The sequence below is a fragment of the Pogoniulus pusillus genome, chromosome Z, assembly GCF_015220805.1.
Source record: "Pogoniulus pusillus isolate bPogPus1 chromosome Z, bPogPus1.pri, whole genome shotgun sequence".
In the NCBI taxonomy this organism is placed as follows: domain Eukaryota; kingdom Metazoa; phylum Chordata; class Aves; order Piciformes; family Lybiidae; genus Pogoniulus; species Pogoniulus pusillus.
In genome coordinates, this window is record NC_087309.1 from 64,770,598 (window position 1) to 64,793,038 (window position 22,441).

General features: G+C 43.9%; 1 protein-coding gene across 1 annotated transcript in view; it reads left to right on the forward strand.

Moving 5' to 3' along the window:
• Nucleotides 1-22,441, forward strand: part of ADAMTSL1 (ADAMTS like 1) — a 207,889-nt gene that overhangs the window by 86,663 nt on the left and 98,785 nt on the right. Inside the window, exons 6-9 of the mRNA XM_064140676.1 lie at nucleotides 4,793-4,867; nucleotides 9,819-9,976; nucleotides 16,108-16,219; nucleotides 17,401-17,539. Of these exons, the coding sequence (XP_063996746.1) occupies nucleotides 4,793-4,867; nucleotides 9,819-9,976; nucleotides 16,108-16,219; nucleotides 17,401-17,539 (484 nt within the window). The remainder of the gene's footprint in view (nucleotides 1-4,792; nucleotides 4,868-9,818; nucleotides 9,977-16,107; nucleotides 16,220-17,400; nucleotides 17,540-22,441) is intronic.

Here is a 22,441-nt window from a genome sequence, read left to right on the forward strand (position 1 = left end):
TCCAATTGGCAGCCAGTCACTAGTGGTGTGCCCAAAGGATCAGTGCTGGGCCCAGTCCTGTTTAATATCTTCACTGATGATCTGAATGAGGGGATTGAGTCCATCATCAGTAAGTTTGCAGATGACACCAAGTTGGGAGCAGGTGTCGATCTGTTAGAGGGCAGGAGGGTTCTGCAGAGGGACCTGGACACACTGGACAGATGGGTGCAGTCCAGTGCCATGAGTTTCAACAAGACCAAGTGCCAGGTTCTGCACTTCGGGCACAATAACCCCATGCAGTGCTACAGGCTGGAGAGCAGCCAGGCAGAGAGGGATCTGGAGGTACTGGTTGACAGTTGACTGAACATGAGCCAGCAGTGTGCTCAGGTGGCCAGGAAGGCCAATGGCATCCTGTCCTGTATCAGGAATAGTGTGGCCAGCAGAACCAGGGAAGTCCTTCTGCTCCTGTACTCATCACTGGTTAGGACACACCTTGAGTCCCATGTCCAGTTCTGGGCCTCTCAATTTAAGAAAGGTGTTGAGGTGCTTGAACATGTCCAAAGACAGGCAACAAGGCTGGTGAGGGGGCTGGAACACAAGCCCTGTGAGGAGTGGCTGAGGGAGCTGGGGGTGTTCAGCCTGGAGAAGAGGAGGCTCAGAGGAGACCTTATTGCAGTCCACATCTACCTGAAAGGAAATTGTGGCCAGGCAGAGGGCACAGTCTCTGCACCAGGGCAGGTTTAGGCTGGACATTAGGAAGCAATTCTTTGTGGAAAGAGTGATTTGCCATTGGAATGGGCTGCCCAGGGAGGTGGTGGACTCACCTTTCCTGGAGGTTGGATGAGACACTGAATGCCATGGGTTTAGTTAATTAAATGGGTTAGATAATAGGTTGGACTCAGTGATCCTAGGGGTCTTTTCCAACTTGGTTAATTTTGTGACTCTGTGACCAAGGACAAGGAAAAGGCTGAGCTGCTGAATGGCTACTTTGCTTCAGTTTTGTCAGCCAGACTCATTGCTCCTTGAGAGTCCAGCTTCCTGAACTGGAAGACAATGACAGGAAACAGAAAGTAGTCCCCACAATCCAGGAAGAAATGATCAACAACCTATTGTGCCACTTAGATGTGCACAAGTCTATGGAACTGGATATGATTCACTTAGGGGTACTTAAGGAGCTGGCAGAAGTGATCAACAAGCCACTCTCCATTATTGTTATAGAGATGGCCAGAGAAGGGCCATGAGCATGATCAGAGGGCTGGAGCTCCTCTCCTATGAGAGGAGACAAGGGAGTTGGGGCTGTTCAGTGAGCCAGCAGTGTGCCCAGGTGGCCAAGAGAGCCAACGGCATCCTGGCCTGCATCAGGAACAGTGTGGCCAGTAGGACAAGGGAGGTTATTCTTCCCCTGTACTCAGCATTGGTCAGGCCACACCTTGAGTACTGTGTCCAGTTCTGGGCTCCTCAATTCAAGAAAGATGTTGAGGTGCTGGAACATGTCCAGAGAAGGGCAACAAAGCTGGTGAGGGGCCTGGAACATAAACCCTATGAGGAGTGACTGATGGAGCTGGGCTTGTTTAGCCTGGAGGAGGCTCAGGGGTGACCTCATTGCTGTCTACAACTACCTGAAGGGACATTGTAGCCAGGTGGGGATTGGCCTCTTCTCCCAGGCAACCAGCAACAGAACAAGGAGACACAGTCTCAAGTTGTGCTGGGGAAAGTGTAGTCTGGATGTTAGGAGGAAGTTCTTGCCAGAGAGAGTGATTGGCATTGGAATGGGCTGCCCAGGGAGGTGGTGGAGTCACTGTCCCTGGAGGCGTTCAAGAAAAGCCTGGATGAGGCACTTGGTGCCATGGTCTAGTTGATTGGCTAGGGCTGGGTGCTAGGTTGAACTGGAAGATCTTGGAGGTCTCTTCCAACCTGGTTGATTCTGTGATTCTATGATCTGTTCTCTACTATCTCTATTCTATGACTCTGAGGTGACCTTATTGTGGCCTTTCAGTATCTTAAGGAGGCCTACAAAAAAGCTGGGGAGGGACTTTTTAGGATGTCAGATAGTGATAGGACTAGGGGGAATGGAATCATAAAATCACAGAATCATAGAATCAGAGAATGGTTTGGATTGGAAGTTATAACCCCCTGTCATAGGCAGAGACACCTCCCACTAGAACAGGTTGCTCACAGCCTCATCCAACCTGGCCTTGAACACTGTTATGAGGGGGAAATTATTTAATGAGAAATATTTTTTCCTAAATTAGTATTGTTCATTAATTTTGATATTCAGAAGTCTTGCCACCCACCCCTGACCACTGATTTTAATAATATTTAGGTTCTTACACCGTCATGAAAATATTCTATGGATAATATCTAGATCTATTAGTAACCAGAAAAATCTGTATACATTAATTGAACTGGAGGAGAAGATTCCCACATTCTAATGCTGCTTGCAGTCAATATACCACTTGCCCACTAGATGGACTCAAGATGCTCTTTCTGCTTATGGCAGAAGACAATGGAGAATTACAAAGAGGCTTTTAAGTATTTACTCACAAATTATTACCAACTTGCAGGGGCTAGCCACAGACTCAGACAGTGCCCAAATGCTTTCAGGGAACTCCGTCTTATCGCCCGTTGAGACTTGATTCTTCCCAGACTTCTGGGGAAAGGAGGCAGACAATCTCTGACCTTGTCTCCTGGCTCCTCTGGATAATCTGTTTATGTCCAGGACTTCTAGACTTAGCAGACTTTCAAGTGTCTTGTGATGAGCAGTCTAAGCGCAATATCACACAGGCCACCCAGGCCAATTGCATGGAGGCATTCAGAGTCTGTTTCTGGTAAATTCACGGCAGTGGAGTTTCCAGACAAACAATAAGGCAGTAAGCAATAGCAGCAGGCAATGGCAGACATGCATACAATAGCAGAGCACACCAGAGCACATCAGAGCAATGGCAGAGCAACAGCAGAGCACGTTGTTCACCTGCGTATCTCCTTTCATCAATGTGGGCCAAGATTAATTGCCTTTTGGACATGGAATGGCCAATCAGAATGGCAGTTACCCAAACATGACCATATTAGACAAAGTCACAGGCTTACTTTACCCAAGTTTGAGAAAAGCACAGGCCTTGCACAAGGCAGGCACAAGCTAAGTGTGTGTACCTTGTTTACCACAGGACTCTGGGCAGACCAGAATCCTTAGACTTAGTGGCTCCAAGATCTTTTGTCTTCTTTTCCCACACTTTCTTCTCTCATGGAGACGAAAACCATGCCTGGATAGACCAGGATATGTATTAAACCGATTTTGAGCCCATCAGGCCTACCACGACAAACACCTCCAGGGAGGGAGCATCCACAACCCCCCATGGCAACCTGTTTCAGTGTCTCACCACCCTCACTGTAAAGAACCCTTTCCTATCATTTAGTTTGAATCACTTCTCTTCTAGTTTAAACATGTTACTCCTCATCCTGCCATTACAGGATATTGTAAATAGTCCCTTCCCAGCCTTCCTGTAGGCTTTCTTCAAATACTGGGATACCAGTACAAAGCTAGAAATGGGTAGATTCAAACTGGATATTAGGAAGAAGTTCTTCACTATGCAGATGGTGAGACCCTGGAATGGGTTGCCCAGGGAGGTAGTGGAAACCCCATCCCTGGAATTGATAAAGGCCAGGCTGGATGAGGCTCTAGACAGCCTGATGTAGTGTGAGGTGTCCCTACCCATGGCAGGTAGGTTGGAACTGATGATCATAATGGTCCCTTCCAACCCTGACTGATTCTATGATTCTATCATTCTATGATTTAGCAACAGCCCTGTCTAATGGGGAGGTCCAAGTTAACTGGAGCCTAGCAAATGTGATGTCCATCTACAAGAAGGTCTGGAAGGATGATCCTAGGAATTATAGGCCAGAGAAGGTTATGGGGCAGGTCACATGGCACACATGAGGAAACCAAACAATCAGGCCCAGTTAGCATGAGTTTATGAAAGACAGGTCCTGTCTGACTAACTTGATCTCCTTCTACAACGAGGTGACCCATCTAGTGGATGAGGGGAGCACTGTGGATGTTGTACCTCCCAGCACCTTTTCAAACCTTCCTTCCTTTCCTCCTTCAGAATATTACTGTGGTTACTGCCACTAGAAATGCTGACCTAACCAACTTTCACAACAGCATGTGATCTATACGGTATTTCACACCTCCATCTAAATCCAGTTGACAAAGCTCCTAAAGGCTTCATAGGTACAAGATCTTGCTCAAAGATCTGTTTACCTGGCAGTGTAATGGGCTTCTGTTTTTACAAGGGCTTTCTGCTAGTGGTGTGGAAAGGGAAGCAGAATTATTGTAGCTCTAGTCATCAAAATAAAAGATGTGGAAGGGAAGACATGTCTCAGGGCAGTGAGAGATTATTGTATAATGTAGACAGGAGAAGTTCTAGGGTTCGACAGGGAAAAAGTGTAGTGAAGGAATAGGCTTTTTCTGATTAACATCAGATTGGGCTTATACTTCTGTACTTCACCACAAACACCAATTCAAAAACTTGTAAGAAGTTTAAGTGGAGACATGGTGAAACAGTAAACTGTTGTTTAGTCCTGAAATTCAGAAATGGTTGTGGAGGAGTTAAGAATAAAGAAAACAAACAGGTCTGAATTCCTCTAAGTAAAATTTTCTTACCACATTTAACAAGTTTTTTTTTTCAGATTTTTAATGTCATCATCCATAGAATTGCTTAACTGATCTAAATTTTTATTCTAACTGTCTTTTAAACACCTATTTCACTGCTTGTTTGAAAACTTACTTACTCTTTGGCTCTTTGCTTTCCTACAGTGGATGATACAGTTGTTGCAATTCCCTATGGAAGCAGGCAAGTTCGCCTTGTGCTGAAAGGACCAGATCATTTATGTGAGTACAGCAAACTAGTGATTCTTTGTTTAAGAAGACCTTGATAAACTTCACTGCTCTGTTTACACTGTGTTGTCTGTTTTCCCTCTCTCAGATCACGGATTCTGACAGAGGGGTAAGTCCAGCTCTCAGAAGCTCTCCTTGGACTGTTACATCAGTAGTACACACCCTTTTTCTTGGCCAACATTGCAGAATCCTTTGGCCCTCCAAAAGATTTTATATCTGTTGAGACACAATCAGCTGGAGGGAAGGAAATATTTTGACCTGTAAGCTTCGGGTATGGGAGAATTCAGCTGGAGGCTCATTATATATATATATATATATCTATCTATATGTGTGTGAGTGTGTGTATATATATATATATACATATATATATATGTATATGTATACACAAGTCTTAAGCCCATTTTTACCTGTAATGTCTGAGTGCATCATTAGGGAAGATAAGGATGAATGAGTTGTCACTTTGAAATAGCATCAAGAAACAGTTTACTGGTGAATGTGCTGTAAAACAAAATCTGGAGTTGGTGAGGAGGCTAATTAGATGACACAACAGATCTACTTTCTGACAGTCTGTTTCCATTTACTAAATGTGTTTGTTGTGATTTAACAGTCAGATGACACTGATACCGAACAGTATCTGAATTAAATACCTACTGTTAGAGAGCCAAATGGAGAGATCGAGATGCTTGAGCATGTCCAGAGAAAGGCGACGAGGCTGGGGAGAGGCCTTGAGCACAGCCCTACGAGGAGAGGCTGAGGGAGCTGGGATTGTTTAGCCTGGAGAAGAGGAGGCTCAGGGGTGACCTTATTGCTGTCTACAATTACCTGAAGGGTGGTTGTGGCCAGGAGGAGATTGCTCTCTTCTCTCAGGTGGCCAGCACCAGAACGAGAGGACACAGCCTCAGGCTGCGCCAGGGGAAATTTAGGCTCGAGGTGAGGAGAAAGTTCTTCCCTGAGAGAGTCATTGGACACTGGAATGGGCTGCCCGGGGAGGTGGTGGAGTCGCCGTCCCTGGAGCTGTTCAAGGCAAGGTTGGACGTGACACTTGGTGCCATGGTCTAGCCTTGAGCTCTGTGGTAAAGGGTTGGACTTGATGATCTGTGAGGTCTCTTCCAACCCTGATGATACTGTGATACTGTGACTTATGTTCCCTTGCTACTCCACTGGGATAGATCAGACTATGTCTGGAGAGGAGGAGTGGCTGCCATCATACTGATCTTTCCTTCCTGGACATCTTGCTTTCAGTTAATTGTCTACCACAGCAATATGTCTACCGCATCACCTTTGACCGGAAAGAGGGAACAGCAACTTAACAAAGCCAGAACTCACAGGCTGAAGTCTTGTTGTGGAGGGGTATTCTGCCACCTACACCGATTGTGTCGGAGGGGAGAAATTAATTGGTGTGAGATAATATTCTATAAAAATATATATTTATTAAGTTCAATTCTGAACTCTCACCACACCCAACGTCTGTATTTTAATATTAATATGGATCTACATGGTCATGGAGGACATTATGGGAATATATCAAACTTTAACTATTATAATAACTAGCATACATTCAAACTATATAACAAAGAGAGGATTTCCCCTGCAGCTTAAAATGTCATTTGGGGTCAGTATACTATTTGCCCAGCCGGTAGGCTGAAAGCTCTTTCTGGCTGTATAGCAGGAGGCAATAGAAATTACAGAGGCATTAAAGCATTTACTAACAATTTCTGCTTAATCAATAATCACCCTCTGGGGCTATGTCACAGCCTATATGAGTGTCCAATTCTTCACAGTCTCTGCCTGTGGACTTTGAGGCTGGAATCCTCCAATTTCAGGGGAAATGACAGTCTCTGACCTTCTGCTGCTGGTTTCTTATGGATGCTCTCTCCAGGGATACATAGGCAGGATCTCAAGTGCAGAGGAAATACAATGCTGTGCAGTCTGAGTATGGTCTAATGCTGGCTACTCAGGTCAATCACGTGCTGACAAGTGGGTCTGCTCCTGGCAACTTGTGGCAGTGGCAGCGGTCGTGCAATGGGATGCACGGCTGCACAGGAGTCTGAGCTCCACAAATATACAGGCGGGCTTAAGTGACCTCTGCAAGTGAGTACACAGGCAGGCAAGCAATGCGAGGGAGTAAGCACATTCCTTACCTGTGTACCCCTATTTATTAAATGTGGGCTGAGATTAATGGTCCCTTGGCCACTAGAATGACCAATCAGGTTGGCAGTCAGCCAAAACTTACCATAATAGGCAAAAGCCACAAGCCTGGACCTTCCAAATATGGAAATCACATGGGCCTAGCACTAGGCAGGCATGAGCTGGGCATGTGGGGGCTTACACAACCACCTTACCCAATCAGGGGTCCTAGGCAGGCCAGACTTTATGGCACTAGGTTGTCGTGGGGGATTCATTTGGGTTTTGGGGGAATGAAATATGAGGCTGAATTTTAAAAGGGTTTACATAATTTAATATTATATACACAAGGAATTCCCCCTCCCCAAACTTATTTACAACTACCCCACACAAGTTCTTGGTATGTGATTTCGAGATTATATTACAGAATGTCTATGTACAACAAATTAGAAATTTAGCAAAGGTTTGAAAGGATTTAGGAAGAGAGTCTGTGGCATGAAAGTGCCACTGGTAAGCTACTGAGAGTTTATTCTGGCTTAGATCGAGTTTCTGAGTTACTCACTGGCCGGAGTCAGTTTTGAGGGTCCCAAATATTGTGGGTTTGAACAATTCAGGGGTTATTGGGGCGCGCTGTCCAGAGCTTCCATGGGCACAGTCAAGCTAGGAGCGGTGGCTGGAGCGGCGGCTGGCCAGGAGCGCCTTAGTCAGTTCCCTGGGCTGGTGCTGTGGGCTGGAGTCATGCAGCAGCGGTGGTCCCCAAAAGTGGCTAGAAGCAGCTAGGAGCAGCAGATGGGTGGTAAAGGGTGGCAAGGAGTGAGAGGCAAGATGCAAGGTAGGTAGGTAGGTAGGTAGCAGGGACACTGTATTGTCCCCTTTTATGAGTTTTGACCCCACGATTGATAGTCCTTGGGCCACAATTCTGTCCAATGAGGGCTTGGCAACAGGCCAAAACATACCAAATAAGGTGAAGTCCAAGGGTCCGGTACCCCCAAATATGGAGAGGCCTCAGGTGGGTTCTCCACCCTAGGCACATGAGCTTATGTAACGTGTTTACTTTGACCTTCGAGGAGGCAACCCAGACTGGAAGGCACCAAGGCTATTGTGTCCCATTGTCCCCCTTAACTTGTTTACCCCAAGTATAGGCAGGGCAACACCCTTCGGAGGGACAACATGTCCAGGCATGAATAGATTCATAAACATAGTCATTTAAGGCTTGTGCAACCCTCCACCACACAGGTCTATTGTGCCCCTTTGTGCTCATTATGTGTTTACCTCTGGTTTGGGCAGAGAAACATGTCCAGGCAGGGCAAGGCATGAATAAGCCTATTTTCAGGCCTACAGGCCCTCCACAACAAGTCTCAGTCATTCTCCACATGAAAGTGTGACATTTACTGAGAGCAAATTAAATGACAGCAAGTATGCCTAGCTAGGAATAGATTAATGTGTCTGGAAGAGACTGCATTCAAGAGGGAGGTGCTGATGATGCAAGATAGGATTTTTTTAAAATTAATAAGTTTATTAATTTTTATATTCATGACTCTCTCTGCCTGCCCAGTGATTTTTAGTAATAATTCTGTGCGACAGTCATGAAAACACTTTACATAGGAAAACAGAATCTAGAACACTTCATAAATAACCAGCAAAATACAACAAGCGTTCAACTCAATTGCAGTCAATTATACTGTGCCCACTAGATGGACTTGGGAAGCTCCTTTCTGCTTAGGCAGAAGGCACTTGGAATTAGGTACAGAGAATTTACAGTTTTACTAAAGAGGCTTTGGAGTATTTACTCACAAAATATTAATCTCCAGATTTCCAGGGCTAACTACGCCTCCCAGACAATACCCAAACACTTGCAGGGACTTCTGTTGATGTCTTCTTAGCCACTAAGGCTTCTGATGTTCCCAGGCTCTTAGCAGGAGTGCTGGGAGAGAAGCAGATGAGCTCTGACCTGGTCCTGATTCCTCTTGGCTCCTGAGCTCCTGACTCGACAAAAGACTTGCAAAGGGCCAGGCAGAATGTCTCAAGGATGTGCAGAAGGACACAATGTCACGCTGGCTAAGGAAGCCTATTGCATGAAGACAATTCCTGGTAAACTTGAAGCAGTTTCCAGGCAGACAAGCCTCAAGTATCAGGAATTGTTTTTATGCAGGAGAACTAGCTTATAGCTTAGCAGAGCATGGCAGGTAAAATGGCAGAAAGTAAAGGCAGAATCACTGCCAGAAGCAGAGAACACAATAATGCAAAAGCAATGACAGCATCAAGTTGTCTTTACCTGCTCATCTCCTTTTAGCAATACAGCTTGAGACTGTATTGATAAATACATCAGAATGGCAATTTGCCAAGCTTAACCATATTATGTAAGTCAGGATTTACTTTTACCTTTTTAGGGCAGAACACAAACAAGTCTATAAACATGGTACTCTCTCATGTTTACAAGTTTGGAAGGGGCATGGAGGAGACTGAAAGGCACCAGGGCCTTTTGTCCTCCTTTCCCATGGTGCTTCCCCCATCAACAGAAGGAGGGAGATCAGGAGAGAAGGAGGGAGGCCTATTTTGTCCTTCCACAACAGAGAGTAAAAACATGATCTATGAGTCAGGAGATGAATACAGAATTAAAAATCTAAGCCAAAAAGCAGAGAGGTGAGAAAAAGGAAAGTGGGAATGTGAATAAACTGTGGAAAAGGACACAAAAATTGAATTAGCACTAATTTAGGGGACAGGTCTGCATCACCACTGCTTTATATTAATTTTCTTTTATGTATTCACTTATTTCAAATTAGAAGGCTTTAATTTCCTTTAATTTGTTTGTATTTCTTAGATTTGGAAACCAAGACTCTCCAAGGTGTGAAGAGGGAAAACAGCCTCAGCTCCACTGGCTCCTTCCTCATGGACAATTCTAGTATCGACTTCCAGAAGTTTCCTGACAGGGAGATATTAAGAATATCTGGGCCACTCACTGCAGATTTCACTGTCAAGGTGAGGGTCATTGTTTATTGATCTGTCAGAGCAACATAAAGACAAGATGGACTAGAAAGATGAGAGATATTTTCTAGATCTTGGTTTTCCAGCAGACATTTACCACAAAGCCTAGCCCAAGCTACTCTACATAAAACTCTTTAAATATCTGATGAAAGCCTCATTGGGCTCTCTTTAGGAAAGAGCCAAGGGGGGCATAACCAGTGTGTACCCTGGATGAGGCACTTGGTGCCATGGTCTAGTTGACTGGCTAGGGCTGGGTGCTAGGTTGGACTGGATGATCTTGGAGGTCTCTTCCAACCTGGTTGATTCTATTCTATTCTAAGAGAAACATGAACTCATAATACAACAAGGCAGATTACTTTTTGTATGTGCTGCTGAGGTACATATAAATCAAGGACATGAGGATATGCGGTGTGATTTGTGACAAGCAAAAAGGAAGAATGTCTGTACCTATGGCTCATAAGTTGTGGGGTTTATACTAGTGTAGTTGCACAAAATACTGTGAGGGTATGGGGAATGAGGTCCCCAAGTTCCAATAGGAATGACTTTGCTTGATGAGTCATGCCATCACTTTGAAGTTCTGCTCTGTGTTGCACTAGCAATAAGAATAAAATTGTTTCCTCCCACTATAGCATTTATGTTCTTCCAGGTAATGTAAAACACATTGCTAGAAGTGATGAACTTATTCTGTGGGAAAACACACACATAAAAATTAACATTTGGGAATTACAATAGGATAAATTCTTTTTCTGTAGGTTCAAGGATCTTTTAGGATTTTACATGTAAAGCTGTTAAACCTGTATCATGTTCAAGACTAAATAGTAATAGCTGATTGGTTTGGATTAAGCTGGGCTGTTCTGGTTAGCCTAGGAAGCAGAAGAACCCTGTAGACTTTCTAATACCCATCTTGGTATGTTAGCAGCACAAAAAGCAAGCTGAAATTATCAGGACTGGTTCTCAAGAAGAAAGCAGACTTAAAGAGTGCATTCCTGTCTCTTTGAAGGTCAGAATGAAAATGCCTTAATGAAACAGGTGCTGATAAATTCAAATGTCTGAAAAACCTGCATTACAGATGATGTCCAAATCATAAATATCAGTGTGACGTGAGCAGTATTGCTTACTTAGCATTATTTTTGCTATCCAAAGATTTAGGGAACCCTGGTTAGTTAGAATATACCTGTTGGTTATGCAGTCCAGTGGCCCTGAAGTGGTAGCAGGAGGGTTGGACTGTGTTCACAGTATCATCAGGGTTGGAAGAGACCTCACAGATCATCAAGTCCAACCCTTTACCACAGAGCTCAAGGCTAGACCATGGCACCAAGTGCCACGTCCAACCTTGCTGTGAACAGCCCCAGGGGTGGCGACTCCACCACCTCCCCAGGCAGCCCATTCCAGTGTCCAATGACTCTCTCAGTGAAGAACTTTCTCCTCACCTCCAGCCTAAATCTCCCCTGGCATAGCCTGAGGCTGTGTCCTCTCGTTCTGGCGCTGGCCACCTGAGAGAAGAGAGCAACCTCCTCCTGGCCACAACCACCCCTCAGGTAGTTGTAGACAGCAATAAGGTCACCCCTGAGCCTCCTCTTCTCCAGGCTAAACAATCCCAGCTCCCTCAGCCTCTCCTCATAGGGCTTATGCTCAAGGCCTCTCCCCAGCCTCGTCGCCCTTCTCTGGACACGCTCAAGCATCTCAATGTCCCTCCTAAACTGGGGGGCCCAGAACTGAACGCAGTACTCAAGGTGTGGTCTAACCAGTGCAGAGTACAGGGGCAGAATGACCTCCCTGCTCCTGCTGACCACACCATTCCTGATGCAGGCCAGGATGCCACTGGCTCTCTTGGCCACCTGGGCACACTGCTGGCTCATGTTCAGGTGGGTATCAATCAGCACCCCCAGATCCCTCTCTCTCTGGCTGCTCTCCAGCCACTCTGACCTCAGCCTGTATCTCTGCATGGGGTTGTTGTAGCCAAAGTGCAGCACCCTGCACTTGGAGCTATTGAACGCCATCCCCTTGGACTCTGCCCATCTGTCCAGGCAGTCAAGGTCCCACTGCAGAGCCCTTCTGCCCTCCAACCCAGTCACATCTGCCCCCAACTTAGTGTCATCTGCAAACTTGCTGATGACTGACTCGAAGCCCTGATCCAGATCATCAATGAAGATGTTAAAGAGGATGGGGCCCAGCACTGATCCCTGAGGGACACCACTAGTGACTATCAGCCAGCTGGATGTGGCACCTTTCACCACCACTCTCTGGGCTCGGCCCTCCAGCCAGTTCCTAACCCAGCACAGAGTGTTGCCATCCAAGCCATGGGCTGACAGCTTAGCCAGCAGTTTGCTGTGGGGGACAGTGTCAAAGGCCTTGCTGAAGTCCAGATAGACCACATCCACAGGCCTCCCCACATCCACCAAGCGGGTCACCTGATCATAGAAGGAGATCAGGTGGGAGAGGCAGGATCTGCCCTGCCTAAACCCATGCTGACTGGACCTGAGCCCTTGGCCATCCCTCAGGTGCGCTCTTATCACCCCCAAGATAACCTGCTCCATCAGTTTCCCTGGCACTGAGGTCAGGCTGACAGGTCTGTAGTTCCCCGGTTCCTCCATCCGACCCTTCTTGTGGATGGGGACCACGTTGGCCATTTCCAGTCTCCTGGGACCTCTCTGGTGAACCAGGACTGCTGGAAAATGAAGGAGAGCAGCTTGGCCAGCTCAGCTGCCAGCTCTTGCAGCACCCTAGGATGGATCCCATCTGGTCCCATGGACTTGTGGGTGTCCAGATGACTCAGCTGGTCCTGAACTAATTCTTCAGGAATTTCCAGGGCAACACTCCGCTCCCTGACCCCATCCCCCAGTTCAAGAGGCCACTTGCCCTGAACTCCTCCCTCACTGTTGAAAACTGAGGCGAAGAAGGCATTCAGAACCTCAGCCTTTTCTTCGTCATCAGTTATAGTGTTCCCCTCCTGGTCCAGTAAGCAGTGGAGGCTCTTCTTGCCCTTCTTTTTAGCATTGATAAATTTATAAAAGTGTTTTTTATTATCCTTCACAGAGGTGGCAGCCTAAGTTCTAGCTGGGCCTTAGCCTCTCTAGTTTTTCTCCTGCATAATCTGGCTACCTCCTTAAACACGTCAGGAGAAGCCTTCCCCTCTTTCCAAAGGTGATACACCCTCTTTTTTTTCCCCAATTCCTTCAGGAGCTGTTTACTCATCCAGGCTGGTCGCCAGTGTTGCAGGTGTTTCCACTTTTTTTTCTAGGACAGGGAAAATAACTTTATCCCTTGGTGCTTCCATTTACATCTCTATAAAAGCAAGATAAGAAGAGCTAGGTAAATCAAAGGCAGTGTCTTGTGTGATGGCTGTCTGGACAGTATGAGTTTACAAGCGGTCTAGCTGTGGGCAGAACAGACACTGCTGAGCTGAGAATAAGCTATGCAAATAGCTCAGCTATGTGTTTGCATCTTTTAAAAGTCAGAGTAGCATGATCTTTATTGACATATCCATTGTCTTAAGTGGATATACCTAAGTGTGGTGAATCAGGATTTTCCCTCCCCCTGCTTTGAATCACCAGACTATCTCACATGGTTGGAAGTTAAGATGAAGCTATATTTTTACAGCACAGCACATATTTACTAGCATATATATACAATAATGCAGATATTTACAATTATATACAAGTTAGAAGTAATACAGAAATTTAGAACCGCTCCTGAACCACAAGACTGCACAGGTGGGTTCCCAACCAAGTCCCTCCTTCTTCCCACCTCTCACTATCTCAGGAATAACCAAAATATACCCTCATTTGAAAGCCTACATGTCTAATTCATAAGAGTGAGATACCAGAGCTAATAGGGGTTTAGAAGGAAATTATTAGATCGAGTTACATAAGTTTCATGCAGAGGAGTGAAGGCTCGATGTGCCAGGCACACAGATGAAGAAGTGAGAGACTTTGTTATTGTTGTGACATTTTGTATCTCTCAGCAAAACCAATGGGTGAGATAGACATCACTGTTATTTCATTTTCACAGCCAGTGATCTAATTTCCCTCTTTAAAATGTTTCAATTAGCCTCAAACCAATACAACAAGGCACTTGTACTATAGCTGTAGCCCCCTCTGCTGGTCAGTGAGGAATGGGTTAGAGATCATTTAGGTAAACTGAACATACACAAATCCATCATCCCTGATGGGATGCACCTGTGAGTGCTGAGACTGGGCTCATATTTTTCTTGCTCTACCTCTCTCCAACATTCTCAAAAGACCATGAAGAATAGGAGAGGTGCCTGGGGACTGGAGAAAAGCCACTGTCACTCCAGTCTTCAAAACACAAGACCAGTCAGCCTCACCTCCATGCTTGGAAAGATGATGGAGCAGCTCATTCTGGAGATCATCTCTAATCATGTGGAAGAGAATAAGGTTACAAGAAGCGGCCAGCATGGTTTTACCAAGGGGAAATCCTGTTTAAGTAATCTAACAGCCTTCTGTGGTGGTGAGAATGAGTGGGTAGATATACCAGGAGAGCAGTGAATGTTGCCTGCCTTGACTTTAGCAAGATTTTAGATTCTGTCATCCATAAGGACCTTATAGGCAAGTTCAAGAAGTGAGAGTGACAAGAATGGACAGTGAGATTAATTGAGAACTGGCTAAATAACAGATCTCAGAGGATCATGATCAGTGATGCAGAGTTCGATTGGAGACTGTTGCTAGTGGTGTTCGCCACCACTAGGGATCAGTACTGTGTCCAGTCTTACTCAAAATCTTCATCAATGACCTGGATGAGTGGATAAAGTGTACCCTCATTAAATTTTCTGGTGATAAAGAACTGGGAGGGTTGGCTGATACACTGAAAGGCTGTGCAGCCAGTCAGTGAGATCTAGACAGACAGGGAAGCTGGGCAAAGGGAAACCCAATGAGGATCAACAAGAATAAGTGTAGGGTCCTGTGCTTGGGGAGGAACACCACCATGTACCAGTACAGATTAGGTATTGACTTGCTGGAAGGAAGCTTCATGAAGGAGCACATTGGAGTCCTGGTGGACAGTAAGTTATCCATGAGAAAGCAATATGCCCTTGTGGCCAAGGCAGCCAATGGTATACTGGGTTGCACTGAGAAGAGTGTGTCCAGCAGGTCAACTGAGGTTCTCCTCCCCTTCTGCTCTGCCCTGGTGAGACCACACCTGCAGTATTGTGTCCTGTTCTGGGCTCCCCAGTTCAAGAGGGGCAGGGAAATAGTAAAGACGTTCCTATGCAGGGCTAAAAGGATGATTAAGGGAGTAAAACATCTGTCTTATGAGGAAAGACTGAGAGACCTGGGTCTGTTTAGTCTGGAGAATACTGATTGGGAATCTTACTAATGTTTATAAATAGACAAAGAGTGGGTGTCACAAAGAAGGGGACAGTCTCTTTTCAGTGGTGTCCTGTGGTAGGACAAGGGGCAATGTATACAGACTATACAGGAAGGTCCTCCTCCATATGAGGAAAAACTTGCTGTGAGTTGCTGGAATGATGGAAGAGGCTGCCCAGAGAGTCTGCAATGTCTCCTTCTCTGGAGTCTTTCAAGACCTATCTAGATGTATTCCTGTGCAGCCTACCCTAGGTAATCCTGCTTTGGAAGGGGAATTTGACTTGATGATGCCCAGAAGTCCATTCCAACCCCTATGATTCTATGAAAAAGAGATCTAACCTTAGAGACAAGAACACATTGAATTAGAATTTGTATTTTTCTATTTCTCACAGCACCACCTCCCACTTTTTTTCTCTCAATTACCTTCTGTAATATTGGTGGTATCAGAAGATGTTTGAGAAATCTTGAAGATACAAAAGCCGTGTCAATGTGGCAGGGACAGCAGGTGGTGGTAGGTTATTTTCTGATGGAACACAGATCAGTCCATGTCATCTGTCCCTGTAAAATCATTCAGTATCACTAACTATGCACTTACCATGCAGTGATTATTTGAAAACACAACCTCAGAATGGTCAGAAATACCACTGAGTATGCTTGGAAATTAATTTCATTTTCCTGTTGCAGTGTACCTCTGTTAGTTAATGTGGCTGCAAGATGTCTCAGAGCTGCAAGATGTATATGACAGAGTGCTTCTTCCAGGTATTATGTTTGATTCATTCTTTGGAATTATGTCTTTTCCAGATCCACTATGCTGGTGCTGCTGACAGTTCTGTTCAGTTTATCTTCTATCAACCTATCACTCATCAGTGGAGGGAAACAGATTTTTTCCCTTGTTCAGCATCCTGTGGAGGAGGTAAAGAATAATCACTGTATTCCAGAAACAGTCTTCTGTGTATGGAATCTGCTCCAGTTTGTGCACTGATATTTGGACCTTTAAAATGGCCAATATTTGAAAATGAAAGTAGTTACATCTAAATGAATTAAGAGATGTAGAAGCAGTGGCAGCAACCTACAGATTTTTTATCATCATAGCAGACTTTGTACATGAAGTATGCTTTGATATGCACATGGTAGCTTTTAATGCTACAGCTACCAAATATAAGGGCTGACATGATTTGGGCATGCTTTCAAATCACAACATAGAATCACAGAATCCTTTCTGTTGGAAAAGGCCTGTAAGGTGTTTCTCTTTGCCCTTCTCCTCACTAGCAGATTTACCCTATCAACTGAAACTGAACGTATGAGTGTGCTGGTTTGAGGCTAACTGCAATATTTTAATGAGTGAAATTAGATCATTGGCTGTGAAAATAAAATAATAATTATGTCTTTATCACCCATTTGTTCTGCCAAAAGATATAAACAAAGTCAGTCAGTCTCTGTCTGGTTGCTTCCTGCTCCACTAATTCCTCTGCCTGAACCTGTTTAACCCGATCTAATATTTTTTTTCCTGCTAACTCCTACATGGCTTCCCACATCTCATCCCCTGCATATAAAAGATTCTGAAAGAAGGGAGGAGGGGTGGAAGAAAGGGGAAGTTGGTTTGAAAGCCCTCCTGAGCAGTTTTGCTGTTCAGGAGGGGCTTTGTGTTTCTGTATTACTTTTAACTTGTATATAATTGTATATAGTTGTAAATGTCTGTATATATTGTGTATATATGCTTGAAAATTGTGCACACTGTAAATACAGCTTCATTCATTAACTTCCAGACAGCTGAGTTAGTCTGGTGAATTTGGAGGAAGGGGGATGAGAGGGTGAGAAACCCCCATACTACCACACCTGGTGGCTGAGAAACCTCAGCCTTAGGGGTTTTTTTTTATTTTTGCTCTAGGTTTCTGATTTTTTTACTGCACTCATTATCTTTTGTTTCCTATAACATGATTTAAGCTGCTGTTTTCAGTTTGGTTTGTAAAACAGCAGCTGTTATGTCCAAAAGTGCTGGTCATTTTCATTAGTTTTTTAAATGACAAGAACTTAGCTGCACTTCAGAGTGAGGAATACTGCATGACATATTATTTCTTCCACTGCATATTGCAGGTTATCAACTGACATCTGCTGAGTGTTTTGATCTGAGAAGCAACAGGGTAGTAACAGATCAGTACTGTCACTACTACCCTGAAAATATCAAGCCAAAGCCAAAGCTTCAGGAATGTAATATGGATCCCTGTCCTGCAAGGTCAGTAAACTCTAGTTTTAAAAGGCTCTAAGGTAGTAAAGTAGGAAAATATTCAGTTGTTATTGCTTACAGTGTCATTTTGCCTACATATTCCAACCTCTTTCGTATCCAAATAGTGTACTGTGTAGAAAATAATTATTTTTAATGGCTATTTCTTTCCCTCAGATTGTGTTTTGCCTTATCAAACTTTATAAAATGTGAGAAATCTGATTGTTAATTATACCATGCCATTATCAGTACACATCTCTTAAATGTTGCTGAGATGAGAAAATTACTCTTGGGATAAAAATCCTGTTGAAAAATAGTTGCCATCACGATTTAAAGTCATTCTGATTATAGTTTTTTTGATTTTTTTTTTTAATTTATTTCGTCCTTAATAAAAAGCTTACTTCCAGTCATAACAGCTTGTGAGAATGTAACATGGGAATTTGTTCTAAACATCAACACTCTTTGGGCTCACACAAAAGATTAATCTCTGCTCCCCAGCCAAGCATTATTCCTCAGAGGGTAAATAGTAAAAATAGTAACCTGCCAGAATCAGATTTCCCATGCATGAGGAAAGGAGGAAAACCACTGAAGGACCAATCTGTTCTTGCTTTGTATCTCCTGGACTTCACTGAAAGTCAGTCTGCAGCTACTAATAAACCACAAACATTTATTTTATTCATTTATATAATCTAAACCATTTGATCTGCTTATGCAGCTTTGCTAAAAGGTGGTTAAGTGCAGCACAGTAGGCAGCATGAGAAAGGGGGAGAGAGAGAGAGAGAGAGAAAGAAAGAAAGAAAGAAAGAAAGAAAGAAAGAAAGAAAGAAAGAAAGAAAGAAAGAAAGAAAGAAAGAAAGAAAGAAAGAAAGAAAGAAAGAAAGAAAGAAAGAAAGAAAGAAAGAGAGAGAGAGAGAAAGAGAGAAAGAGAGAGAAAGAGAGAGAGAAAGAGAGAGAGAAAAAGAGAGAGAGAAAGAGAGAAAGAGAGAAAGAGAGAAAGAGAGAAAGAAAGAAAGAGAGAAAGAAAGAAAGAAAGAAAGAAAGAAAGAAAGAAAGAAAGAAAGAAAGAAAGAAAGAAAGAAAGAAAGAAAGAAAGAAAGAAAGAAAGAAAGAAAGAAAGAAAGAAAGAAAGAAAGAAAGAAAGAAAGAAAGAAAGAAAGAAAGAAAGAAAGAAAGAAAGAAAGAAAGAAAGAAAGAAAGAAAGAAAGAAAGAAAGAAAGAAAGAAAGAAAGAAAGAAAGAAAGAAGGAAGGTAACAAATATATTAGTGGCTGCAGCTTACTATATTAAAGTTCTTGTATGTCTTCCTCTGAGGAGAGGAAAGGTCATTTAGAAAGCACTGACTTTTTGGAAACAATCTCACAGAATGCCAAATTACAAATTATTCTTTTCAAAATGAAGAATTTAAGCATCAACAACCCATACAGAAAACTAGATGAAATCCATAGTAAATTCTGGAATCTCAATGCTTTCTTGTCATGAAGAAGAGGGTAGGTGAAGCAAAACAATGGGTTTAGGAAAAGAAGCAGTGAGGATGTCCTGGCACTGCAGTGTCTTTGTCATGTGGGAGCTCCTCTGCTCCAGCATGAAATGAAGGTATTCATTTTCTGCTGCAACCTCAGTTTCAGTGAGATATACCTGATTAATTTCCAATGGTGTGCCAATGAATGGCACAGAAAGTAATCATGGAAGACCATGAAGGTGCTAAATAAAGCAACTGAGGAGTCATTATAGGAAAGCTCATATTTTCAGCAAAGGGAAGGGTGAAAGAAAATTTTAAATGAGTACTAGGAGTATTGGGTGAGCCTGCAATTAGTTGCCTTTTTAGACTTAGAGCACAGAGTCTCCTTCTCTGGGGACTGTCAAGGCCTGTCTGGATGTGTTCCTCTGTGATCTGTGTTAGGTAGTATTGTCCTGCTCTGACAAAGGGGTTGGACTCAATGATCTTCTTAGGTCCCCTGCAACCCCTAATATCCTGTGATCCCATGATCCATAAGAACATTTTACTTTATTGTGCCTATTGTGGCAATAATTGGCAGTATTGTTGGTATCGTGGTTAGAAAAATTTCCAACTTAACAAGAGTAGTAAAATAAGCAAATTTTCTTTCTGCAAACCCAGGTGCTCCCATACTCAGAAGAACAGTACATGGGAAGTTACTTATCAAACTTGCATAATTTATACATGCTATTTTCCTGCTTGAAGTGAAGGGGCACCTAAATAAGAGTGGTAATCAGTGTCTTGTGAGATAGGCATGTGTGATGGTTTGGGCGTTCCCTACCCCCCCACACTTTAGAAATCACCCAGACTAGTCTCAGCCGGCTCTGGGAATATGAATGAAGCTATTTATTTACAGCTAGCACAATATACAAGCAGATATTTACAGTATATGCAGAAATATACAAGGTAAAAAGGTAATACAGAAACACAACTACTCTCCCAGAAACCTGAGTCCACAGGAGGAGCTCCCAACCACCCCTTCACCTTCCCCCTACCACTCTCAACCTTACGCCAGTCCCAAGGAAGAATGGAGGTGTCGCGGATGGGGTTTCTCAGTGCCTATGCCTGGTTTGGCAGAGGGGAGAAATTAATTAATGCAAGAGGGTATTTATAAAAATATATGTATTTAATAACTTCCAATATTTCAACTCTTGCCACCCCCAACCACTGAACTTTAATATTACAGAGTTCCTTACACGATTATGAAGACATTCTAGGATATATATATCTGTCTACAGAAAACTTATTAATAACTAGCAAACATTCAAACTTAACAGAGAGAGTTTCCCCGTGGCTCAATGCCACCTGAGGTCTTGTACTGTTTGCCCAGCAAAGCTGAGCTGAAAACTGCTCTCTGCTTTATGGCAGAGATAATAGAAATTACAGAGGCATCTACTCACAATTCTTATCAATTATTAATCACCCTCCGGGGCTGTGTCAGCCTACTGCAAGTGTCCAATTCTTCAGGATCTCTGCCTGTGGACTTCTAGGCTGAAATCCTCCAGCATCAGGGGAAATGGCAGGCTCTGCTCCTTGCTGCTGCTGGATTCTGCTGTCTGCTCTCTCCAGGGGTACGCAGGCAGGATCTCCAGGTGCAGAGGCAGGATTCCATGCAGTCTGAGCACGGGTCCAACGCTTGCTCCTCAGGCCGATCGAACGCAGACAAGTGGGTCTGCTCCCAGCAACCCATGGCAATGTGCACACCAGGCACTCATACAAAGGCAGGCAGGCAGGCAAGCATGTGGCAGAGCTGCAAGCAATGTGGGGAAGGCTGCACGTGGCCTGTGCACCCCTATTTATCAACTGTGGGCCGAGAGTTGATGGTCTCGTTGGCCACTCAAATGAACCAATCAGATTGGCAGTGAGCCGAACCCTACCACACTGGGTAAAACCCACAGGCCTGGACTCCAGGTGCAGGCAGAGACATGTCCAGGCAGAGCAGGCATAAATACGCCTGCTTTTGGCCTACAGGCCCTCCACAACAAGAGGTTCAGCCAGGAGGTTAGGAAGCAAAGTGGATTAGTCAAAAATGGAAGGTGAGGTTAGAGAGTAAGATGCAGCTCAGCCAGCAGCCCAAGTGAGAGTGGTTATCTGTGGTTTTGTTTCTTGTTCCTATACATCTCAGCAGGCCTATGAGTGAAGTAGACGTCACCATTGTTTTCCTTTTACAGCCTGTAATCTAGTTCTTCTCACCAAAACATTCTAGCTAGCTTCAAACTAGCACAGCGTGGCAGAGTCTCTTAAAATCCCTACATGCCATCAATGTCTTATTTAGCCTCCCTCACTTGAGATCCACATCCTGACTGAGTGGTGATGGAGACAGGCATCAGCAAAACAGTATTTAAATAAATTTGTACTTTTTAGTTGTTACTTTTTGGCTAATCTAGTTAGTGCAATAAAATGTAACTAAAAGCACACAAAGGACTGCTAGGATATTACAGTCTTTCAGAGTAATCCCAAGTCCCCAGCATACTTGGTAATGTATAAATGTATACAGTTTCCTGGGCAATGCTGAAAGACATTTGAATTATAACTGTTACATATTTCCTTCAAAGGAAAAAAAAAAAAAAAGTGAGGATGAATAAATATGTTTGATTAAAAGGACAATGCAGAGTATCCTGTTATCTGCAACACAAGTCTCCACGCTTCATAAGCCAAGTATCACAGCAGCAGAGCGTTCATTATGTTCTTTCTGGAAGATGAGCAAAACTGAAGTGCTGGCATGTTCCTGAAAAGACAGGCTGTGCTTTCTAATGTAGACAGCAACAAACATAGATAGAGGTATGAGTTGTAATTACTCAGTTATTGTTATTGCCATCCACTAGAACATATGATAGATCTAAACTTAGTTTTGAATACTCACTCACATAATACATTGCATACTTACTGCAGATACTGGGCTTCTTGACACAACCACAGCTTTCTGCACAGATACAGCACACTGATCATGACAAAGCTCCTTCCTGATCTCTGTGTTAGGCAAATGCTCACTTCTGTGGATTTGCATTTTTACTTAAGTTCTACGTTTAGTAGAATCATAGAATCATAAAATGTCAGGGGCTGGGAGTGACCTTGAAAGATCATCTGTTCCACTCCCCCTGTCAGAGCAGGACCACCTAGAGCAGATTACACTGGAACGCATCCAGATGGTTCTTGAATATCTCCAGAGAAGAGGACTCCACAACCTCCCTTGGCAGCTGGTTCCAATGCTCTGTCACCCTCACAGTGAAAAAATTCTTCCTCAGGTTCACATGGAACCTCTTATGTCTCAACTTCCACCCACTGACCCTGGTCCTGTTCATTTATTACAACAGCGCTGAGAAAGCCTTAGCATGATGCAGTGTACTCTGAATCTCAGTTGCTTTTGACTGCTGGGTTTGGTCTTAATTTCAACAGCCAATATGATAGATCCTTAAGATA